This window comes from Palaemon carinicauda, chromosome 29, assembly GCF_036898095.1.
Source record: "Palaemon carinicauda isolate YSFRI2023 chromosome 29, ASM3689809v2, whole genome shotgun sequence".
Classification (NCBI taxonomy): domain Eukaryota; kingdom Metazoa; phylum Arthropoda; class Malacostraca; order Decapoda; family Palaemonidae; genus Palaemon; species Palaemon carinicauda.
Window position 1 is genome coordinate 73,950,066 of NC_090753.1, and position 18,471 is coordinate 73,968,536.

Sequence of the window (18,471 nt, forward strand, 5' to 3'; positions counted from 1 at the left end):
GTATGAAACATTACCATGGATGGGTGTTCATCTTGTGTACCTATTATGTTTGTGTTATAATGATTTATTAACTAAGTGCCTGTATAATCAAAAGTAACCTTTTCTCACAAATTTTCTGTGATTTAACAGTCCTAAATCTTGCTAAGTCCTTTATGTGTTTTCCTATCAAATACATTAAATCATGTATTTGTGCCATTTTATTTATTGTCTTATATTCATAAACTTGTCTTGTCAAGATAAATTTAATACTGTATAAGGCTCTAGGTCATAAAACCAAGCAGGATGACAGAAGGAATATAGTATCTGCCTATGTTCCATCTTGTATCCTATTAGTATCCTTGCTTTTAATCTATTCTCCCACTTTCCCCACCTATTTATGTATTGGATGGAACTAGTGTTAGGATTCTGTTGGAAGGGGGAGGTGAAGTGAGAGAAGCCCTCAAGATGCTACTCGGTCATATGCAAAGGTCTTCATAATTACATAGCATTTTTGTCAATGGCTCTTTCGCCTTGGGCTATTATAATCTTTATACACTGGATATCATTCTTTTTATTATCATTACAACTCTGTGAACATAAGTCTTCCTCATTTTAACCTACATTATACCCTATAGTATTTAAAATTTATTAAGACGTGTAGCATCAGAATAAAAGTTCTAGAAACTTTTGCAACCGAACACTATACATCTCGCGTGAGGCTTTTAAAAATCTACTTGCATGGTCAAACACCTGGAAAATAATACACAAAAAAAAAGGTTAATATAAAAAGTTTAAAACACTGCCACAAAAGGAACTATTTTCCTCTCAGTCTGAACATGATTTTTTGTGAGGTGGATTCATTAGTATCACAACAATAAAGTTGTTTAGTAAAACTAATGAGTCACATATTTAGTTTATTGCTTTATATATCAGAAGGACTTTCTCTTGAGTTTATTAAGAGATAAAGACCAGCAAAATGCAAAGTTATAGATGCAAGGCAATAAAGCTTATGCAAACAGATAGAATTTACTTGGGAATTAGTTTGCCCTTGCAAAAAAAAACCTAATTTTGAAAATAAAATTTATTTCAATACTTGCCTTAAGTTCATAAGCCATTCACCCTTCGTGAGAATAACTCTGCTATTGTAAAAAAAAAAAAAAAAATGAATAAAAATGAAACTTTGTAAAGATAATTGTACAACCGTTTGTTTTTGCCGGAGAGATTCAGTGAGATAGGTAACTATTAAGTAAACAATGGCTTCACAATTTACCAACGCCATTTTGGTTTCTCATTCACCAGAATTCTAGGTACAGTATTGTTCAGAGAAGTTAGAGCAACTGTGGCTTTATTTCAATGAAACTTCCTTGAAGTTCATTTTCTGAATACCCCATTCCCTTGATTCGAGGAACAGTGGTAATCCTTTTAGCAATAGTAGGGCAATCATGTCAAAGTTCTAACCGGAATACCTTAGCCTTAAATTTAACATGAAATACAAACATCTTGGTTCTCTTATTGTAATTCGTATGCTATAGTCTTAATTTGCAAATAAGAGTACTAGTAACCTTAAAATATTCCTATACAGTAGTGCTATCAAATGTACAGTACTTTTGTATTTTATTTATGGCTGCAAGTTTGATCTGTTCACTCTAAAATTACCTACAACTGAAACTGTATTTACAATTACCCAACCGCCAATGTATTTATTTTAATAATTACCATTCTGCCATTAGTGAACCCAAACCCAAATACTTACTGAAAATAACTTTAATTCTTTTAAGTAATGTTTACCAAATACCGAAGCTCAAAGCTACAAGATAAATTTCAGGTAGGTGAGTTCTCGTATGTTTAGCTGTATGTAGCTTAGCATTTAATAATAATAATACTGCACTACACTGCAGTCATTAAAGTTATTTTAATAACACAAACAATTTCTCTTGCATATGTGGTGAATATCATGGCATGCAATTTGAAATAGAACACACTTTACTGTATGGCATGAATCCACCCACTTTTAACCTGTATGAAACATTACCATGGATGGGTATTCATCTCATGAACCTATTATATTTGTGCTATGAATTATTGACTAACTGCCCGAGGAAAGTTCTGCCTATGATTTGAGCCTTCTTGAAGCATTGTAAACATTGTAGATGCTGCGGCGTGAGTGCAGTATTGTAGAGAGTGTTTTGACCCTTCAAATTTTCTGTAATTTAACGCTGTCCTAACTGTTTTTATGCTAATCGTTTGTACCTTTTGTTTAATTCATCAAGTTTCTTCCTACACGTTGCAGATAGATCGAATCCCTGGTACTTTTCACTAAAATCCTATTATACTTTCAATTTGCTTCACATGAAATTCACTACACTTTTTACTACTCCCAGGTCAGTAATTATATTTCTAAGGGAGGATACGAACTTAAGACCGATTCTGTTGACCACTATGCTACGAAGAACCCTCTTCTGATTTTGTGAATGAGTGATAAAAAAGTAGATGGCCAAAGAAACTGACCGAATTTGTCTAACTCTTGAGTAAGTAAATCCCTGTGTTCTAGAATTTTCCTTGATTATCCTTTTTAGAAAAGCTAAAAGTATCTACAATACTTTCTTAATTGACCAAGAAACAAATGTTGTCTTTCAAGACCACAACTAATATGCAACAAAACTTAAACCTTAACAATACTCCAGAATGTCACCTAAATCCTTTGTAACATCTGAATTTATGTTAGATTTCAAGTCTACCAAAGAATCATCTGTAACCTTTATAGTAGAATCGTTTTCCCTTTTTGCAGGCCCGATCTGTAAAAAGAAAAAACATTAAAACTGATACCTTAAAATGTATAAATGTTTCATCTTCAATCAAAATAATCAGGAAACATCTCCATTCATATATTTATATAAAAGGAGATCCTGAACATATAGAACACACTGTTCAACTGATTAACTGTTCACTGCCATTATGAACATTAGCCAATTTTCTTCTTTAGGTTAGGCTCATTAGAATTAAATTTCTTTCTTTAGGCTTAGACAGTTAAAAAGAATAGATTCCCCTTTTAAAATGTTGGGCAGACTAAAATAAATTCCCTTCTCTGGGTTAGGTAGACCTTTTAAATTTTAATTCATTACCTTTTGCTACATAATCAATTATATTTAGATAGAATATAAATTTTTCAGATAAAGCGACATTTGCTACACCGAACCAATAAAGAATATGTGAATCCTCGATAATCAGCATATAATGAATAAGGATTAATTACGCTGATACAGTATTAGCTGACAATATTTACTTTACAATCTACACAAACTCTCGTTAAAGAAGCCGTAATTCTTATTTAGTTGTATATACTTGATTATAAAATAAGAAAGAACAGAAAAAGGACCTAGCTTGCAGCCACCGTGAATCTGTTTGAATGTGACGGGCCTTGGAGCGGCCACTTACACAAATGTGAAACCAAGATGGAAACAGTGGATGGAGGAATAAATTCTTAACTATCTTCCAGTGTATCTTTCTCTCAGGAAAATGGTAGTATTGTATATACATCTTTACAAAGTTTCATTCTTATTACTATTTTTTCTAGGCTATTCATAAGAAGGATGAATAGCAAATGAACTTCAGGGAAGTTTTATTGAATTTAAAAGAAAAAAATTATACTATATTCAACACACAAAATTCCCCAGCTTTTTTTCACAACAGAAATATCTATTAATTAAGAAATACATTTGATTTTAATTGCAAAATAAGACTCCTTGATAACAATATTGATTAAAAGTTTATACAGTACATAAAATATGATGACCAGCATCCTTTCTTAAATTACATTATTGTACACTTATACATTAATCTTACACTAGCATGAAAAATACCAAGACACAACTTCCAAAAAATTATTAGATTCTTCATGGTGCCTTAATAATAGTAATAACAAGTCATGTGTGGCTTATTTGTTTCTGTTTAAATAAAAATTTACACAAGTTCGATAAGATATTAACCCTTTTACCCCCAAAGGACGTACTGGTACGTTTCACAAAAGCCATCCCTTTACCCCCATGGACGTACCGGTACGTCCTTGCAAAAAAATGGTATAAAAATTTTTTTTTTCATATTTTTTATAATTTTTTGAGAAAATTCAGGCATTTTCCAAGAGAATGAGACCAATCTGACCTCTCTATGACAAAAATTAAGGCTGTTAGAGCAATTAAAAAAAAATATACTGCAAAATGTGCTGGGAAAAAAATAACCCCCTGGGGGTTAAGGGTTGGAAATTTCCAAATAGCCTGGGGGTAAAAGGGTTAAATGAAAACAACCTGCACGCTCACCTGTAGCATGGCATCAGGAGTTGAGATCATACCACCCCAGCGCGTTACTCTAGCTCTTGCCAGGGAACTTGCCCATCGCACCACCTCATCTTGCTCCATTTGATCCGCAATGGCTCGCATCTGAGGGTTACTGATTCTCATGGCTCTCATAAAATCCTAAGACAAAAAATAACCATTTGGAAATTACTTGAATTCTTGTGATTTAAAAAACCAAATATTCTACCCGGCAAGCCTGTGTCTTTCATTGCAAAACTGAGCGGGTTAATTGGAAATACAGTACACCTTAAACTCTTGGATCAAATCTACTATCCATGAAACATGTAAATCTTTAACTAGTTGTGGAAGAATACTACAAACTAAAAGAGAATAAAAAGATAAAATATTTCATTCTTGATAGTGATGAAAGCTAAATAGAGAAAACCAGAAATGTGCAGCGATGACATTTCTTAAAACAAACTAAAATTCTCAATGGTTCTTCCTAACCTTGAGGAGCTGTATTTCCCGTTTCTGTTCATTCAACTGATACTTGTTCTCTGCCAGCTCTTGCTGCAACTCAGCAATCTTGCCAGACTGATTCTGAATTAGACTCCTCATTTCTCGAAGACAATTGTGGTCCTGCAAATTAAGTTTCAATATTTAGCCTAAACAGGAAAGAATATTATTCCTAAATACGAACAGTAAAATGAAATAATTATGCATTATCCAAAGACTTTGCTTGCACAACATAACTGCTCTCTGAATGTCTTGTCTAAATTAAATAACTTCCCTTAATCTAATATATTTTTGATAACAGCAGCACATGAGACTTGCATAATACTGTAAAAAGCACAAAGCCAGAACTTATCACCTATAACTGTTTCTAATCCATCTATTCACAACAGATAATTTGCCAGATGCTTCAAATTATAAAACTATAAAATCATAATCAATTTAAATGTAATTTTTGCAACAATGGTGCAAACTATAAAGACAAAATCATTCAAGGTCTTGACCATGAAATATAAACATCAATTCGTATTATTATTCATCACAGAAATGAAGAAAGTTACAAAGGACTGCAAATAAGTAGGCCACAAGGGACTGTTGCAAGCGGAAGGCAGAATTGGTTAAAGAGGTCTTACAATTTAAAAGGAAGGAAGATTGTAATACAGTGAGGAAGAGTAAGCTTGTGATAAATAGATAGGAACAGAGGGAATAGAAGATAGCCCTGTTGATCCTATGGAAAAGTAAAAGGGGATGTTGATAACCAAAATGTATAAGACAAGAGAATAGTGAAGACAAAGCAAAAAGAGGGCCATGTAATTTTGGAACCGGAGACCTTTGCAGAGGTCTCAAGAACACAACTAACTGTGACAGTCCATATAAAGTAGGAGGAGACCGATGGACTACAGGCAAATGAGAGTCTACCATTAATAAAGAGTGCAAAAATCTATGAGGTACTGATAGCTTTTACTTTGCTACACAGCAGACATATGGGTACTTCTATCTTCCAAAGTTTCAGAGTCCTGTTTTCTTGTTCTCTTGTACCATACACAGGCTGAAAGCCTAACTATGGAAGCTTATAAGCTGAAGAGTGTATACTAAGTGTTTTTGTCAAAACCTTCAATAAAGTTTAAAAGTAGTACCTTGCTAAATGTAGTTTTACACCTCAGGTACTCCTATGAGTTACATGAACAAATAAAAGAATTTTACAGAATGAACTAAAGATGTCTACCCAATAAATACCATCTCATTAAAACAGAAGGGGACAAAATATAATCATACACATCTGTTAAATATAGATGAACATAAATTCAAATCAACTCTCTAACCTTGAGCTCATCCTTGGGGACAACCAATCCACAACCTTGCTCGCATGGCACAGGACGTTTGGGGTTGAATTCACACTCTTCCAAGTGCGAACTCAAGAGATCTAGTTTTAAGACGGCTGTGCAGCCATGGGGTTTGTTATCACACGAGATGTATAACCTGTAAATTATCAAATCTGTTTAATGAGGAAATGTTATTCTGGAATTACTAAACAGGGACATTAAAATTATTAGTAAATAACAAATTTCCTACAACAAAGTTGTTTAATTACTATAAAAAATAATATAAAGTATTTGAACAATATGCTATTTGCCCTTCTGTTGACATATAAAAATAATCATTGGCATTAGGAGGAAGAATTCTAAACAAAATGCGTACACCAAAAGGCATAATTTTGGAGAAATTAAAATTGTCTTGAAAATTTCATATATATAAGAATAACTCTTTCAGCTCGTAACAACCTTCAATGCCAGAATAGAAATGAATATGTACTGTGCTTACAATGAAAATGACAAATTCGAAGATAATTTGTATTTTTCCTAACCATACAAACCCTAGCTATTTACAAAGGGTATTACTTTTAGCGCAGCTGAAATGACGAGCCAATAGTTTTTAACGAGGGTTAATTACCCCCGCGCTAGTTAGCGGGGGGTGGGGAAGGGTAGCTTGCTACCCCTCCCCCCTCCACACACCGGTGACTTGCTTCACTTCACTTAGAGGTAGGACTTGACTTGGGGGTCAGGGATGGCGGGCACATGTGTAAATAGGTAAGGTTTGTATGGTTAGGAAAAATACAAATTATCTTTGAATTTGTCATTTGTTCCGTAACCGAAATACAAACCACGCTATTTACAAAGGGTGACTTACCCCTTAGGAAGGGTGGAAAGTCCCCAGCCTTACTGACTTCGGCTTGCCCGGGGGCTCGATCCCTCAGTGAGCAGCACTAGAGAGAGGGAGCCCCTGTACCTCACAGGTTCCTAGCATCGCTAGGAACGAGTGGCCTACATAAGCAGTGTGAGGAGGAGAGTGTGACTCGTCCTATGAAGTTGACCTTGAGACCTTCAGATAGGAATTCTAGGATAGGACGTTCCCCATACCACCTCGTCAGGGTATGGGAGACGCAACAGTATTAAGCTTAATACTAGGAGCACAAAGAAGCATGGGTTACCTGCAGAGGTCGAGGTCAGCTATGCGAGGACCAGGATGCTGCTTCCCCAAGAGAGGGGAGAATGAAGAAAGAAGTAAGGGTCAGACATACTCTTTCATTCACACAGACTAAGACCGGGTAACAACGCCCTCAACCTACTGCTACTTGTCCAAAAAGGAGCCTGAGGTTAGACCAGCTGTTGTGCAGCCACCACAGGGCCGATAGAGAACGTATCGAGGCTCCTGTGGGTCACGTCTTGCAGGTAGTGGGCTGTGAAGGTCGTTTGACGCTTCCAGACCCCAGCTTGAAGTACCTGCGTCACAGAGAAGTTTCTCTTGAAGGCCAGGGATGTAGCAATACCCCTGACATCGTGGGCCCGAGGGCGACGTGACGGAGGAGGGTCAGGATTCAGGGCATGGTGGATAACCCTTCGAATCCAAGCAGAGATGGTGTTCCTGGTGACCCTCCTCTTTGTCCTGCCTGTGCTCACAAACAAAGCTCGCACATGAGGACGGACTGCAGCCGTTCTCTTCAAGTAGTACCTCAGACACCTCACTGGGCATAGTAGCAGCTGGTCTGGGTCGTTTGTTACAGAACGGAGACTCGCGATCCTGAAAGAGTCGAACCGAGGATCCGGCACTCCAGGATTCTGAGTCTTGGCCACAAACTCAGGGACGAACCTGAACGTTACCTCCCCCCATCCCCTTGAATGGGCGATGTCGTACGAGAGACCATGAAGTTCACTAACTGGCTTGGCCGAGGCCAAGGCGAGTAGGAAAGCCGTCTTCCAAGACAGGTGGCGATCGGAGGCCTGGCGTAATGGCTCGAAGGGAGGTCTCTTGAGAGACCTGAGGACTCGAACCACGTTCCAAGGAGGGGGTCTCACTTCCGACTGGGGGCAGGTAAGCTCATAGCTACGTATGAGTAAAGAGAGTTCTAGCGATGAAGAAATATCCACGCCCTTCAATCTGAAGGCCAAGCTTAAGGCTGAGCGATAGCCTTTCACTGCCGAGACAGAAAGGTGCATTTCTTCTCGCAGATACACGAGGAAGTCCGCTATTGCTGGAATAGTGGCATCGAGTGGAGAGATACCCCTTCCACGACACCAACCACAAAAGACTCTCCACTTCGCTTGGTAGACTCCCTCAGAGGACCTTCGCAGGTGCCGAGACATTCTCTCCGCAACGAGACGCTGGATAGTCTCCAGGCGTGAAGCCGAAGCGAGGCTACGGCCCTGTGAGGGACACCGGAGTGGGGTTGTCTGAGAAGCTCGTGTCGTGGAGGAAGCTCCCTTGGGAGTTCCGTCAGGAGTTGCAGAAGGTCCGGAAACCATTCCGCGTGATGCCATAGCGGAGCTACTAGAGTCATGGAACAGTTGACCGATAGTCTGGTCCTGTTGAGCACCCTTCTCATCAGACAGAATGGTGGGAAGGTGTACACGTCGATGTTGTCCCACCGTTGCTGGAAAGCATCTTGCCAGAGTGCCTTGGGGTCCGGGACTGGTGAGCAGTACAGGGGCAGCTTGAAGTTCAAGGCTGTCGCGAACAAGTCCACCGTCGGGGAACCCCACAAAGTCAGGACTTTGTTGGCTATCTGAGGATCCAAAGACCACTCGGTACTCACTATCTGCGAAGCCCTGCTCAGACTGTCGGCGAGCTCATTCCTCTTGCCAGGAATGAAGCGAGCTGATAGTGTTATCGAGTGGGTTTCGGTCCACCTCAGAGTCTCTACTGCAAGATGGGATAGCTGTTGCGAAAAAGTGCCTCCCTGCTTGTTGATATAAGCCACTACCGTGGTGTTGTCGCTCATCACCACCACGGAGTGACCCGCCAGGAACCGTTGGAACTGTTGAAGGGCCAGAAAGACGGCCTTCAATTCTAGCAGGTTGATGTGTAGGCACTTTTCTGATTCTGACCAAAGGCCTGAGGCCCTCTGGTTCAGAACGTGCGCCCCCCACCCTTCTTTTGACGCGTCCGAAAACAGAGTCAATTCTGGGGGAGGACGAGAAGACTCACTCCCTTCCGCAGGTTCTCGTCGGCCAGCCACCACCGCAAGTCCGTCTGTTCCAGAGACCCCATTGGGATCAGAATGTCCGGGGAATCGGATCCTTGATTCCACCGGGACTTGAGCCGCCATTGAAGGGATCTCATCCTGAGGTGGCTGTTTGGAACCAGACGGGCCAGGGAGGATAGGTGGCCTAAGAGACGCAACCACGATTGGGCGGGGAGTTCTTTTCGCCTGAGGAAAGGTTCCGCCACCCTCCTCAGCCTTGCTATCCGGTCGTCTGATGGAAAGGCTTTGTGGAGATTGGTGTCTATTAGCATGCCTAGATAAACCAGTCGTTGGGACGGCTGCAGAGAGGACTTCTCGAGGTTTACCACGATCCCCAGATCCTGGCAAAGATCTAGAAGTCTGTCTCGGTGCCGAAGAAGGGTCGACTCCGAGTCTGCTAGGATCAGCCAATCGTCTAGGTAACGAAGGAGACGAATGCCGTTCCTGTGCGCCCAAGTTGAAATCAGGGTGAACACTCTGGTGAACACCTGAGGAGCTGTGGAGAGACCGAAACACAGCACCTTGAACTGGTAGATCTTGTTGTCTAGGCAGAATCTCAGGTACTTCCTGGAAGACGGATGGATTGGGATCTGGAAGTACGCATCCTTTAGATCCAGTGTACACATGAAGTCTTGTGGTCTCACCGCAAGTCTGACCGTGTCTGCTGTCTCCATGCTGAACCGGGTTTGTTTGACAAACCTGTTCAGAGCCGAGAGATCGATGATGGGTCTCCAGCCTCCAGTAGCCTTCTTTACAAGAAAGAGTCGACTGAAGAAGCCTGGAGAGCCGTCCACGACCTCCTGGAGAGCACCCTTCTCGAACATGGTCTCGACTTCGGCCTGAAGGGCCAGCCCCTTTGCCGATCCCATGGCATAGGAGCTCAACGACACTGGATTCGCTGTCAGGGGAGGTTGAGATGACGTGAACGGGACGCGATAACCTTGGCCGATCACTGAGACCGTCCAATCATCGGCCCCGTGATGTTGCCACCTGCGGACGCAACGCTGAAGGCATCCCCCCACAGGTGGACACGTAGGGGGACTGCCACCCCTAGGGCTTGCGGCCGCAGCCGCCACCCCTAGAAGTCTTGCCTCCCCTGGAGGACTTACCGCCCCTCTTGACCTTGGCTGGAAAGGGCTGGGGCTTAGACACCACTTTCTTAGCTGCCGGTGCCTGTTTGGGAGCCTTACGAGGCTGTTGCTGCTGTTGTGGCGGGGCTGGAGGCTTATAGGGCCGAGTTGTAAGGGCCCTGTGGAGGAGGGAGTCCGTGCTGGATTTCCTCCACCTCTCAGCCGTTCGCTCCAAGTCTTGAGGCTCAAACAGGCTCTCCCCCAGGAGGGAGGCATGTCGGAGCCTACACACATCTACGGCGGGGACCTTCGGATGGAATCTCTCGGACACAGCATCGCGACGCTTCAACACCGAGTTGGCCCACAGGGTGGTAACCTGGTGCGCCAAAAACTCGATGGAGCGGGTGCCCGAGAGCAAGAAGGTCTCTAGGGCCTTCCTATTAGTCTCCTTGGACAAGTCCTCCGATCGCAATAGGATGCCCAGAGATCCTAGCCAGAAGTCCAGCCACGAAGTGGCCTGCATGGCACACTTAGCGACCTTCTCGTGGTTAAGGATCTCTGCCGCCGAGAACGACACTTGCCGGGCAGAGAGTTTCTCCAAGGGAACTCCCTTCGCCAGCTCCTCCACAGAGTGATGGAGAGGAAGAGCGAGGTTGTGCTCACCCAGGATCTCGAAATACCTCCTCTGCTGAAGGCGAGGAGGAGGGATGAGCTTGTTCCCGGCAGTGGAACGACTGGAGGAGGCAAGAAGTGCGAGCTGAGCGTTGGCCCTAGCTCTGGCACTCTTCAGCCCCCGAGACCAGGGCAGAGCTGCACTGGTCTTAGGGGCCTTCCGAACGTCAAACACTTCATCCAGAATCGTGTCTTTGCCTTCACGGGGGGGGGGATGACTGGATCCGTAAGTCTGTTAAGTTACCTTATCAGGCTTAGGACCTGCCAGAAGGCATGTTCGGACTCTTGCTGTTCTCCTCCCTGTGGGCTGGCAGCTAAGTCTCCTGCCCCAGGAATCTCTTCCTGGGGTGATACGTGGACATTCCCCTGGGTAGTCGTGGGTTCCTGACGAATCCTCGCAGAGGATTTAGGGATGGTCTTGGAATCCTTGGGTTCCCTCCTGGGAGGGATACAGGATCCCAACAACGAGGTTCGAGAGGCCCCTTCCTCACGAGACGATTCTCCTGCCTGAAGCGAAGTCTCCCCTCCTGGTACCGAGGGGAAGACTACCGCCCCACTGGACTCACCTGAGGACGGAAAGGCCTCGTCCACGGGAGAAGGAGAGAGTACTCGAGCAGGAGAGGGGACCTTCGAGACCGACCTCTTGGGAACCAACTTCGCCCTGGGGGAAGTCACCACGAAGTCCACTCCTCTCTTTCTCTTCAGCGTAGGAGAGACAGCCGCTGGTTTGTTACCCTGGCCGGCGAGTGCTGGTTTCATAACCCTCACTAACGCCCGTGCCAGCGGACCAAACCAAGTCTGCTGCTCCAAGGACACAGAGTCCGAAATCCTCGCTAAGGTGAAAGGGATCGGGCGATCCTTTGGAGTGGACACGACGGTACCTGCCTGAAAAGAAGGTGGGGAAGAATGCTGTACTGACCTGTCTTCGTCCTGCACTACCAACCTGTGCTTGGATGGAGGTGATCCTGAGTGCCGTCTAGGAGCACGCGTCCCTGCTGCTACCACCGGCTGTGGAATTCGCCGCGAACGATGGTCGCGCGGGAGTGTGGGCGAGCGATCGCGCAGACGAGCGGTCGCGCGGGCGCGCAGGCGAGCGATCGCGCGGGCACGCAGGCGAGTGGCCGCGAGGGTGGGCAGGTAAATGAACACGTGTCCGAGGCGATGAACGCAAGCGTTGGCGCGACGGCGAGGGATCGTGCTGCCGCGTAGGTGAGGAAGATCGCTGGCGATGTAGATCCACAGGCGATCGATGACGAGCTGTGGTATGTCGACGCACTGATGTGCGATGGTGAGCAGCATGCGCAGGTGAATGACCGTGTAATGGTAAGCGATGGCGAGCAGCATGCGTAGGTGAATGATCGCGTGATAGGGTGCGATGGTGATCAGCATCCGCAGGAGGGCGATCGTTCAGGGTTGTGCGATGAGGAGCAGCATGCGTAAGCGGGCGATCGTGCAGGGTTGTGCGATGGCGAGCAGCATGCGCAGGTGAATGATCGCGTGAAAGGGTGCGATAGTGATCAGCATCCGCAGGAGGGCGATCGTTCAGGGTTGTGCGATGAGGAGCAGCATGCGTAAGCGGGCGATCATGCAGGGTCGTGCGATGGCGAGCAGCATGCGCAGGTGAATGATCGCGTGAAAGGGTGCGATAGTGATCAGCATCCGCAGGAGGGCGATCGTTCAGGGTTGTGCGATGAGGAGCAGCATGCGTAAGCGGGCGATCATCCAGGGTCGTGCGATGGCGAGCAGCATGCGCAGGAGGGCGATCGTGCAATGGCGAGCGATGGCGAGCGGCATTTGCAGGCGGGCGATCGCCCGATGGCGAGCTAGAAGCTGGCGAATCATGTTCCTTCAGGGGCGTTGGCGAACGTCGGCGCACTAGTTGTCGCTGTTGAATAGGCGATACTAAGATCGCCTGTGCGCGCTGGCAAACAGGTGAACGCTGGCGAGGAGGTAATCGCTGGCGTGTAGGTGATCGCTGGCGAGCAGAAGGTCGACGCGTGTCCTGTGAGAGGACAGGTGGTGCGGCGCGTTCACGAGCAGGAACGGGGAGATCGCTGGCGCGTTGGCGAACATGTGTTTCTGACACACGCGCAGCACGATGTTGCGTAGCCACAGGACCAGGCGGATGGTGAGCAGGGAGTTCAGCAGGAACTAAAGGGTGGTCAGAGACCGTAGGGCGATGGTCCTCAAATGAGCGCTGACGCTCGGAAGAGAGCTGACGAGCAGGAGAGCGCTGGCGAGGGGGGCGAACATCAGGAGAGAGCCGACGAGCAGGTGAGCGTCGGCGAGCAGGAGAGTCTTGGCGAGCAGGAGATCGTCGACGAGCAGGAGATCGCTGGCGAGCAGGTGAGCGCTGGCGAGCAGGAGAGCGCTGGCGAGCAGGAGAGCGCTTGTGCGCTAGCCCTGCTCGCGTAAGGGAAGAATCCCTTAGCCCCGAAGGGACCGTTGCCCGTCGGGTGACGAGTTCTCCAGAAGGCGAAGATCCGGCAGGAGATGGTGAGCGGTCTGCAGAGAGGTTCAAGGAGGGCGGAGCAGTCGGTTGAGGCTGACGAGGAGTCCCCCCCCCGGAGGACGAAGACCCAAAAAGGCGCCTCTTAGTCCCCCTGTAAGGGAAAGGGAGGCCCTTGTGGCGTAGAGGGCGGTGAGCCTTACGGCGGAGGCGGCCTCGGGGGAGATCGTCGGGACCATTGGTCCTCCGAAGGGGAGTCTCCGTCAAAACACTTCCCTCAGAAGGAAGCTGGGCAGCAGTCGAGACCGAAGGACTCACTTCCCCCTTCGAAGGATGCACGGAAGGAGGAGGAGAGCCTTGAGCACCATCACCAGCAACAGCACCTGCGGCAGAAGGCCCTGCCACGTCGGAGGCCTCTGTCACCACGACGTCGACAATAGACAGAGGGTCTACCTCCGCTACCACCGGCGACTGTTTAACAGCGGCCCCCAACGAGACAAGGTCAATAAGAGCGACCCTGGAGGGCAAGCCCTTAAGCCCCAGGGACGACCAAATCTGTAAAAGATCATCACTGGATAAGGCATTATTATCAATAACCTCCCCCGGAGGAGGAGGGGGAACCGCCTCGCTATGGGAGGCGACGCCCTCTCGCCCCACCGAAGGTAGGGAAACAGAACAAGGGCCTGCGCTCCCACTCGGACGACTCTCCTTAGGAGGTGGACGAGGGGGAGCTTCGGAGGAGGTTTGGGCGGCGGAAGAAGAGTCCCGAGAACCTTCCTCCTTCAAGGCTAACCCCGGAGGAGAACGGTCTCTCTTGGACTTCTTCTTACGCCGACGGCCAAACCTCTCCCACTGGGAGGCAGACCACTCCCTGCACTCACGGCACATGTTATCCTGGTCGCACCGTCGGCCCCGATATTGAGGGCAGAGGGTGTGTGGATCCGTAATAACGTCCGACATGAAAGTCCCACAAGGACGGCCGGCAACTCAAGGGCATGTACGCATAGTAAAGCAAATAACTGAAGGTCAACTTCCAACCAATCACACACGCTGAAAAGAAAAAGCAGAAAATTAAAGGCTGTCACGAAGGCGATGAGCAGACACGTCTGATCACCGCCGAGCCAAAAGTGAAGTGAAGCAAGTCAACGGTGTGTGGAGGGGGGAGGGGTAGCAAGCTACCCTTCCCCACCCCCCGCTAACTAGCGCGGGGGTAATTAACCCTCGTTAAAAACTATTGGCTCGTCATTTCAGCTGCGCTAAAAGTAATACCCTTTGTAAATAGCGTGGTTTGTATTTCGGTTACGGAACAAAGGGAGGTAATAGTTTGGCATACGTACTCAGTTGAGAGTCAATGTACTGTACTTACAATGAAAAGGGAGGTAATAGCGCCAACATTATCCCTGCGTGTCGTAAGAGGCGACTAAAAGGGACGGGACGAGGGGGCTGGGAACCCCCTCTCCTGTATAAAAAATCCTGTGAGACAGCAACAAAGAGATGGAGCTGGGGGGAGAGTGACTGCTCCCCGCACTCTAGTTTTGGGGTGTTTGAATGTGCGTGGATGTAGTACAATAGAGAGTAAAAGATGTGAGATTGGAAGTATGTTTAGAAGTAGAAGGATGGATGTATTGGCCTTGTGTGAGACAAAGATGAAAGGAAAGGGTGAAGTGATGTTTGGTGAAATGTCTGGTAGAGTGTCTGGGATTGAAAGGGGAAGAGCGAGAGAGGGTGTGGCTTTATTGCTGAGTGAATGGATGACAGGTAAAGTAGTGGAATGGAAGGAGATATCATCTAGGTTAATGTGGGTAAGGGTTAGGTTGGGTAGGGAATGTTGGGCGTTTGTCAGTGCGTATGGGGAAAAAAAAAAAAAAAAAAAAAAAAAAATATAAGTGACGCAGTTCCGGTAGGCCCTGCTGCTTCCTCCGGTGCCTTAGATGACCGCGGAGGTAGCAGCAGTAGGGGACTCAGCAGTATGAAGCTTCATCTGTGGTGGAAATGTGGGAGGTTGGGCTGTGGCACCCTAGCAGTACCAGCTGAACTCGGCTGAGTCCCTGGTTAGGCTGGAGGAACGTAGAGAGTAGAGATCCCCTTTTTTGTTTTGTTTCTTGTTGATGTCGGCTACCCCCCAAAATTGGGGGAAGTGCCTCTGGTATATGTATGTATGTATGTATGAATAGTTTGGCATACGTACTCAGTTGAGAGTCAATGTACTGTACTTACAATGAAAAGTGTGATAATAGTTTGGCATACATACTCAGATGAGAGTCGAGAGTTATACAAAGTTGAGCACATAATACACTACTTCTTCAGAGTAAAAGTAAATTGTATGTAGCTAGGACTCAAAATAATCAATCTATGCTGGAAAATTTCTACTAGTCCTAAAAGACAACAGGTCAACATCCGTCAACACATACCGTAAATTCTACCTCAACTTTAACCTTTAGAGAAGTTGCTTATTTAAAAAAAAAATTAACAAATTAAAATTACAATCTATTTCTGTATTTCCATACTTATCTCTTAGTAGGTTGGCCAAGGCACCAACCACCTGGTGAGATACACTACTACCACTAGAGATTAATTAGGTTTTTTGACTGGCCAGATAGTACTAAATTGGATCCCTCTTTGGTTAGTTCATTTTTCCTTCGCCTACAAAAACACCGAGTAGTCTGGCTTATTCTTTACACATCTTCCTCTTTCTTCATACACTTGACAATAAGATATCTGAAAACTTTTTCTTCACTCAAGGGGTTAACTACTGCATTGTAATTATTCAATGGCTATTTTTCTTTTGGTAAGGGCAGAAGAGACTCTTTAGCTTTGGTAACCAGCTCTTCTAGGAGGACAGTCCAACATCATACAGCTGTTCTTTAATCTTAGGCTTCACCACAGCCTGTGTACCATGGTCTTCCACTGTCTTGGGTTAAAGACTTATAAAGGTACACTCAGACACACTATGTTTTTTTTATTTCCTTTCCTCACTGGGCTATTTTATCTGTTGGAGCCCTTGGGCTTATAGCACCTTATTTCTTCAACTATGAGTGTAGCTTAGCTAGTAATAGTAACAATAATAGAAAAAGCTCCAGTATTAATTAGTACCAACTTGGCAACCTCTGAAATAATATAGAAAATTTTTCAGCCCACATAATCACACCCTTCCTCCTTTAAATCACTACAGCCAGAACACAGCAGGATAGACTCCCCTGGTAAAGAGGGTAAAAAACACTTTAGATTCAAGTAGTCGTTGCCACTATGATACCTTTAGTTTTTTATCTTGCTTTTTTAGCGATTTAATTTCCAGTACAAAAGTTTTGGAGGCGTAAAGATGACTGCCTATATTAAAATTGGAGTAAAAGTTAGCGAAGGGGAGCTTAATGAAACAGAGGGGTTCAAGTCAGTCAGATGAATCAGAACACATCTTTTAGTTCATTTATCTTATGTTTACTTAGTTTGGTTTCATAAGTTCAATACAATATTCTCTGCGGTATTAGAAACATAGTTTTTTACGAGTTCCTGGTTTTGGTGCCTTTTTCTGGCTAAATGCTTTGTCTATGTCTATCATTTAATGCCAGCTCATCACTTTGTTTTAGCATTATAAGGAAAGAGATTAAGCTAATATAGCAACGATAATTATTTTGCGTTGATGACGTCACCCTGAGATGACATCACAGTCTCTGATAGCTTTTGCATTATGATGCAGTCTTTCACATTATGGACAGCCAATCATCTAGCTTTTATTATTATTTTGCTTTATGCTAGGACATGAACACTTATTATAGTAATCTAAATTGCCAATATTATTCACATATCCCTCAATATCATGCATAATTTGGGATTATTAATAATTGCCATTAAGAGATACAATACACATTTATCTGGCAATTTATTCTTCAGCTTACTATGTTCCTTTGGGCTACTTTGGTCGTCGGTTCAGTTCAAGGCACTATGTTCTCTTTTCATATAGATTACTACGTTTTGAACGGCCATTGGAATTAACCCTTTTACCCCCAAAGGACGTACTGGTACGTTTCACAAAAGCCATCCCTTTACCCCCATGGACGTACCGGTACGTCCTTGCAAAAAAATGCTATAAAAATTTGTTTTTTATATTTTTTGATAATTTTTTGAGAAAATTCAGGCATTTTCCAAGAGAATGAGACCAACCTGACCTCTCTATGACAAAAATTAAGGCTGTTAGAGCAATTTAAAGAAAATATACTACAAAATGTGCTGGGAAAAAAATAACCCCCTGGGGGTTAAGGGTTGGAAATTTCCAAATACCCCGGGGGTAAAAGGGTTAAATGGCCTGTTGATCGCCAGACTAGGATTCGAGTCCTGCTCAAACTCGTTAGTTCCTTTGGTCGCCGCAACCTCACCGTCCTTGTGAGCTAAGGATGGGGGTTTTTGGAGAGCCTATAGATCTATCTGCTAAGTCATCAGCAGCCATTGTCCAGCCCTTCGTGGTCCTAGCTTGGGTGGAAAGGGGGCTTGGGCACTGATCATTTGTATGTATATATGGTCAGTCTCTAGGGCATTGTCCTGCTAGCTAGGGCAATGTCACTGTTCCTTGCCTCTGCCATTCATGAATGGCCTTTAGATCTTAAACTCTTATTGATCCGTCTTTGGACTCCTTCATCCAAAAGGATGTCAATGGATTGTCAGAAGGCAACAGATATAAACAAAAAGTGTCGGGTTCCATTATAGTGCACACGCAGCATGAAGTCTATTACAGACGTGGAAAATTCTGGAATTTTTGTGAGTGCAGTGCTGCCAGTCTGACAGCAAATTATCAGACTAATGGCTTTGGAGAATCGGCCACACATTGAACTGACCTCATGCTATATTCACACTTTAGTAAGTAGATAAGTAAGGGAAAATCTTCCAAACTTGTGTACATCAGTCTCTCCTAAATTATAATCATAATATTTGCAAATCTAATAAGTACCAATAAGAGTCCACAAGGGTTTACCCAATGGATTTTTCTCC

General features: G+C 44.9%; 2 protein-coding genes across 5 annotated transcripts in view; one reads left to right on the top strand and one right to left on the bottom strand.

Annotated features, from left to right (window-relative positions):
- Positions 1-18,471, top strand: part of LOC137622238 (transmembrane ascorbate-dependent reductase CYB561-like) — a 335,839-nt gene that overhangs the window by 117,017 nt on the left and 200,351 nt on the right. The gene's annotated exons all lie outside the window — the stretch shown is intronic.
- LOC137622236 (E3 ubiquitin-protein ligase NRDP1-like) overlaps positions 1-18,471 on the bottom strand; it is a 47,900-nt gene that overhangs the window by 17,296 nt on the left and 12,133 nt on the right. The window contains exons 4-7 of one of the 2 annotated variants that reach the window (XM_068352733.1): positions 6,104-6,260; positions 4,776-4,907; positions 4,293-4,448; positions 2,736-2,774 (exon numbers count right to left, since the gene is read on the bottom strand). In XM_068352733.1, coding sequence (XP_068208834.1) covers positions 2,736-2,774; positions 4,293-4,448; positions 4,776-4,907; positions 6,104-6,260 — 484 coding nt within the window. The remainder of the gene's footprint in view (positions 1-2,735; positions 2,775-4,292; positions 4,449-4,775; positions 4,908-6,103; positions 6,261-18,471) is intronic. The other variant, XM_068352734.1, reaches the window with a different exon arrangement.